This window comes from Miscanthus floridulus, chromosome 7 (assembly GCF_019320115.1).
Source record: "Miscanthus floridulus cultivar M001 chromosome 7, ASM1932011v1, whole genome shotgun sequence".
Classification (NCBI taxonomy): Eukaryota; Viridiplantae; Streptophyta; class Magnoliopsida; order Poales; family Poaceae; genus Miscanthus; species Miscanthus floridulus.
In genome coordinates this window covers 6,660,189-6,666,670 of record NC_089586.1, presented here as the reverse complement: position 1 = coordinate 6,666,670, position 6,482 = coordinate 6,660,189, and the positions used below count along the sequence as shown (strand labels likewise).

Below are 6,482 nucleotides of genomic sequence, written 5' to 3'. Positions count from 1 at the left end.
CATTTTCAGAAGATATTTGTAAGGCATGGCACTGCTGAAATGGACCCCTCTCACACATGGCCCCCGTCGAGGAGTCGAGTGTGTCGCTGAGCTAGCCTCAGCTCATCATGTTGGAATTTGGATGGATTAGCTATATAAGCTGACACCTCTCTCTACGCTTCACTTCACTTCATGCAGTCCACAGTCCCGGATCAAAATCAGTGTACTACTGCGAACCAATATTTTAAATCTCCGGCTATGATATTTAGCATATGGCCTCAAAAACTAAAATTTAACCGATGACCTCTAAAACTATACTAATAGGAGAGCTAAATGTTGCTATAACCAACTATAGTCGCTAAATTGTACATGAATGAACACAAATCGCTTGACCTGACTCAGCTATAGCCAGAGATTTGAAACCTTGCTACGAACTACTCCTTGTTGAAAAAATGTAGAAACATTTTGTGCAGAGATGCATGGCTTCACCTGCACGCGTAGTCGCCAAAAAAAAAGTGTTGACGACGCCAGATTAAATCTTGCATCATACATCAACAAGGGCTAGCAAGTCCGAGATCGCACATAACCTAAGCACGCAACGAGCAACTTCGAAATTATCAAGTACCAACCAGTTGGTTGGTAGAACTGATTTGAAGCTCGTTCTTCATCGAAAGAACTCGAGAACACCTCTCAGAAAGATCCGTCAGGATGATGCACATTGAGGTTGTCTTAGGACCGGCGAGGTTATCTAGAACGCCACACTGAATCGAGGTTGTCTTAGGGTCAGCAATGCCACCTAGAACACCACCGAGTCTCATTGAGAGACAGCTCCAAACTGCATGGGTTGGAAAAGTTAGGGTAAAAGAGGTAATAGATGTATTTTTGTTCGATTGAATGTTGGATCTCTCAATTGACTGTTATCATCTAATATATAGAGATGGGATGGTCTTATATCCTACTAGTAAAAGCGTCCAAGACGTATTTTGTAAGTTTCTCACATCAAAACACGATGCAAAACTATTCTGGACTCCTAAGTCTTAACCAGTTCGGAGTCCAGAAAAACCAGCCTAGCAAATAAAAGGAGGTCTTAATAAGACTCTTATAAATCTTAAAGTTAGGTTGGGTTTGGCAGATTGAGTGCAAAACTCCTTTTCTTCGTACTGGCTCCAAATGTGATGATTCAAATGTCGTTTTGATTATCTTGACGCTCAGAACCAAGTGATGGAGTCCATTACACGTGTTGGACACTTTTTGCTGTCAACACTGTTTATAGCTTGCTTCGAACTGCTGCTTGTTGCAAAAGTGGAGCTGAATTTTGCGTAGAGATGGACGGTTCCGCGCGCGTCTCTGAACAGGAGTCACACTGTCCGTGCAAGCATGAGGCGTTCCTCCACATCCCTCTCGTGTTCACATCGCCAATCGCATGAGACGAAACGTCATCCAATCAGATGCTGCCTGTGGACTGTTCCTCTTCTTGTTCTTACTCGCCTCGTGTTTCTTGCTTGAGTTTCTGTCCTCTCGAGTATCTCGATTGCCTCCCTTACTTCTAATTCAGATTTTTTTTGTTCTGTATTTGCTAGATAATAAATGAATGCACTGTGTATACGCACGTCATTTCATGTGGAAATTCGTAAAAGTAAATATCCTCCACCTGATGATAAATACTTACTTGATATTTTCTGTCATACTACTGTACTTGATAGTACGATACTCCCTCTGGTCATACATGATACGTGATGTCTTTTACTCACTCCGTTTTTCGAAATTTTTTTGCATATCTCACATTTGGATGAGTCATTTTTTTAAAATTTTTACTAGATATATAACTTTGTATTTATTAAAAATATATTAAATTATAAGTCAGATGATACTTATTATACATCACAAAGATTACTAATTTTTTTGTATATTTTTTTCTTGAACTTAGTTTGACTCCTCGAAATGAATGAGATGCACAATCTTTTTGGGGGCGGAGGGATCGGAGTATCAAACTTCTAAAACTTGAATGATCGAAAAATATTTGTATAGTTTTGTTTTGAGAAGTACTCTCAATAATCCTATGAGTAGTTTTAGCTTTTATATTAAAAAACCTTTGTATTTTTGGTTGAAAATAAATGGTCAAAATCAACGAGACAACAGGCCATGAAAAAGTAAACCAAAAGTTCAAAGTAAGATACAAGGGAGACTAGAAACAAGACAATTGAGGAGGAGATGTTCATTTAATTTGTTTGCAGCAGCAATAGCATCACTAATGAATTCACTATACAAGTGTGCCCTGCCTGCGTATCCATCCACACACTTTTGCAATTGCACAAGTGTTTTTATTATCAACAGCCGGGAGAGACACCGATCCATCGAACACAGAGTATGTATAACAAGGAGGGCCTACACGTTACTACTCGGCCGGCGTCGGCGAGACGGCGACGATCATCCTATGTCACTTGTGCTCCGGCGGCGGCTGCCGGCGACAAGCTGGGAGAAGGCTGCCGCTTGACGAGCTTGGTGAACGATGTGCCCTCCACCACGAAGTCGTCGTACCGCCGGAACAGCTCGGCCAGCAGCATGCACGCCGTGTCCACCACCACCTCCTTGGCGGCGCACTGTTTGTTCCCGGGCGCCGGCTGCGCCGTCTCCGGCCCGTTGGACCAGAAGAGGTGCTGCAGCAGCTTGGCGCCGTCGTCGCCGAGGAATCGCTCCGGCACGAACTCCTCGGGGCGGTCGAACACCTCGGGGTCCCGCATCGCCAGCGGCTGGTACCCGCACAGCACCTCGCCCTTGGACACCTGGTACGCGGCGCCGCCGTGGGATTGCAGCACGAAGTCCCTGCGCGCGCGGCCGAACTGCAGCGGGACCGGCGGCTGCATCCGGAGCATCTCGTACACCGTGGACCGCACCAGCGGCATGGACTCCCGGACGGCGGCGAACCCGAACCCGGCGTCGGCGTCTTTGTCCATGGCGCGCCGCACCTCGTCCCGCAGGCGCGGGCGCAGCCCCTTGGCGTCGGCGGCGTCGCCGACCTTGGCGACGAGGAAGGGCAGGAAGACGGAGAAGCCGCCGAAGGCGTTGAAGCCGAGCACGAAGAGGATGTTGTTGATGGCGTCATTCTTGCCGATGCCGTGCTGCGTCTCGGCGTAGGCGATGGCCTCGGCGCCGTGCTTCTCGACGAAGCGGTAGAGCAGGTAGTAGCCCGGCCAGATGAGGAAGGACGGCAGCGGGAAGGAGTGGATGAGCAGCTCCTCCAGCGGCTGGACGAGGCCGACCTTCTGGGTGGGCAGGATCTGCAGCGCCAGCCAGAAGTCGAGGATGGTGAAGCCGAAGTTGTCCACCAGCCAGTCGGCGGACGGGTCGGCGCCGACGAACGCCTTACAGAGGAACCGGAAGATGCATTGCTGAAGCGGGACGAGGTAGCTGGCGGAGGGCTTGTCGTCGCCGGTGGCCTTGCCGGCGAACTCGGCGTCCACGGTGTCGAGCATGGCGCCGACGCCGGCGCGGAAATCGACGGGCCAGCTGCGGGCGCTGCGGTGGAGGAGGTCCATGGCGAAGGTCTTGATGCGCGCGTGCTCGGCCTCCTCGGTGTCGAGGTAGACGCCGACGCGGGTGCCGCCGGTGAAGCCGGTGCCCGGGTTGTAGGGCCCGATGAGGATGTCCCGCTTGTCGACGAGGTCAGGGTCGAAGAGCGCGGTGAAGGCGGCGGCGTCGACGATGGCGACCACGCGCGGGTCGATGCTGACGAAGAAAGGGAAGGTGGGCGGGATGTTGGTGCGGAACACGGTGCTGCGGTGCGCCGCCGCGCGCTTCCGGAAGAACTCGTCCTGGCTCTGGAACCAGAAGTAGTCCAGGCGGTCCCGCAGCGGGCCCAGCACCGGCGGCCCGTAGCTGCCGGGTATCGGCCGCGGCGGAGGCGTCACCGAGGCGCTCGCCATCGGCGACACGAAGGACGGCAGCATGGCTAGCTAGCTGCTAAGTCGTCGCTGCTGGCTTACTGGCTAGCTATATCTCCCGCGTGTAGTGTGTGGTGGTGGTGAGCTCAGCTCCATCGATCGATCGTCACACTCCGATGCGTTATGTAGCTAGCTAGCTCCCTAGAGAGGACAGAGGAGGCGAGAGCCAGCCAGCGTGTGGAACGTGTGGGACACCCAAGCCAAGCCCACAAGCTGCACAAGCACAAGCAACAAGGAACGGGCACGTTGCCATTCTGCCGACGAGGACAGTGCCAGACTAAGACCACTACGGATCATGTGGGCCCGAGCAACATGCCAGGGAGCGATGTGATTGGATCACACCTTACACATTTGCTTTCGTTTTGAAAAGTTAATTTGTTCGGTTTCTCTTTCGTATTATTAAGACTTGAAACAATTTAGCAACTATACTAGCACGTACTCCTATTTAAATTCCTACTACTATCTTAATACTAGTTTTAGTCCCCTCATGTTGCCACGGGAATTTAAGGTGTACTTGCAGGAAAAAAGCAGCATATATCTCTTTAAGTTGCATTTAGAGATTGAATTTGCTTGTAGAAAAGACTAAGTTGATTTTAGTATCGCAAATACGCGACCATCGCGCTCTAGCACGACGGCGCGGCCCCGCTCCCACGCTCTCCCTCTCTTCTTCTCCATCTCTGGCGGACTTAGACGGGCGTTTGGGGGGTGGCCGCCGTGACACGGCGGTGGTGGCGGGCGACACGGCGGCAAGGCGGGGCGGCGGGAGACGGTGGTTGGGTGGGGCTGGCAGCGGAGCTTGTCGGTGACCTGCCCGGCCTATGATTAGGGGAGGGCGGGGTCGAGGGCGGGGGCAGGGGCGGGAGCCACTGGCCGCCGGTGGTGGGGGCTGGGGCGAGGACGACGCTGATGGAGGCGTCACGGCGGAGGTTAGGGGAGGGCAGGGTTGAGGGATGGGGGCGGGAGGTGGGCAGCATGGCCGGTGCCGAGGCAACTGCTGGTCGGGGGCGGCAGGCTAGGAAGGCAAGGGTGGAGCAAGCAGAGCACACGCGAGGAGGAAGATGGTCGCTCGATTCCCCAATTGCGCGACCGGTCGCGGCATAACTTTTTCCTTTTATTATATGTGTCACACCCATGGAAAATATTTCTTACAACAGATATATTATTGTGCCCCGGTGAATTCAGAAAGCTAACTGTCTTAGTTACGCCTCTGCTTCAAGATATGTTTCCACTTTCCAGCCGCGTTTACATAATTTAGATGTTAGGCGCTGTATCATGCTAAGTTTTTTTCTCTCGATCATGTCCTTGTGACACGTTTTTAATTCAGAGAAAGTAGAGTTTAATAAGTTACAACCAACCTAGGTAATCCATATATTACCAAACACATAAAAAGAACACATAAAAGGAGAGAAAGAGTAGCGAAGAGGAAGAACCCACAACCTCCAAAACCCTACTAGCCATAACCTGCGAGAAGATACATCAACGCAAAAGCTACCTACGGAGTGGAATAGGCCACGGTGGCAAAGCATCCACCCAGAGAGGTCAAACACTCAGAGATCATGTACAACTCAAACAGTAAGTGATTTAATTACTAGATCACTAGCCATAGCACAAAAGGTATGTCACAGCAAAGAGAATAATGGAAGTAGCATTGAAATACTGACTTGGAAGAAGGGAACAAGATTTGGTGGAGGAAATAACGTACATAGTCCGAAATGACTTGTGTATCAGATTCTTGGGATGGCTGGAATGCTGTGCCTGCTGAGAACTCACAAGGTACTGCTCAATGGAAAGAGACAACTGATTCTAGTAACAAGGCGTTAGAAATCATTGTTGAAAAAGATGATGCTGTAAGCAATGGTGATGCCTGGAGGACTTCTAGGGATTGGTAGATCTTGCCTTGTTTAGGATCAGTGTCTATTCTAGTTTGATTGGGTTAATTAGATATTCTGAGGTGTTGTATAATACTTAAGTTGGAGAGCAAAACATTCAGAAAGGCAGCTCATGGGAAAATGGCACAACAATGAACTCAAGTTGGGAACAAAATGCTAGTGTTGCGAATGATTCTGGGGTAATCTGGCTGCAACACCAGTGGGCAATTCAGATGCTAAGCAATCAGATTCTTGGGATGGCTGGAATGCTGTGTCTGCTGAGAACTCACAAGGTACTGCTCAATGGAAAGAGACAATGGTTTGAACTAACAATAGAGGAGAAGAACATTCTTCTAGAAGTTGAACCCATAATATTCCATGTGAGAAGTTGAGTAATCTTGAGTGGTTTGTCACATGAATGCAATAACAGAAAGCTACCATGGTAGAATGGGCAAGTTTTCTTATATGAGAAAGATGTCTAAAAAAATCTGTAGACCAAAATAGATGCAGGTACAGATCAGTAACGGTCTTGTGACAATGGAAATGACTACACATACATAGCATTTCAGTACAACAGAGAATTAAGTAATGTGAAACGCTAACCCAAGATAGATTGAGAAATAACTGTTACTAGACAATAATTGTCGAAGGGAGAACAAAGGGGTGGGCGCATACCTGGTGAGAAATAACTCCC

At 49.6% G+C, this 6,482-nt stretch overlaps 1 protein-coding gene across 1 annotated transcript; it reads right to left on the bottom strand.

The window, feature by feature from the left end:
* Positions 1 to 2,286: 2,286 nt before the first annotated feature.
* LOC136462431 (probable inactive linolenate hydroperoxide lyase) lies at positions 2,287 to 4,113 on the bottom strand. The gene has a single exon (XM_066461533.1). The coding sequence runs from the start codon at positions 3,924 to 3,926 to the stop codon at positions 2,412 to 2,414; it is 1,515 nt and encodes a 504-aa protein (XP_066317630.1). The 5' UTR covers positions 3,927 to 4,113; the 3' UTR covers positions 2,287 to 2,411.
* Positions 4,114 to 6,482: the final 2,369 nt, after the last annotated feature.

What these genes read in the sequence shown, in the direction of transcription:
- LOC136462431 (XM_066461533.1), bottom strand. Translation starts at nt 3,926, where the DNA reads ATGCTGCCGTCCTTCGTGTCGCCGATGGCGAGCGCCTCGGTGACGCCT.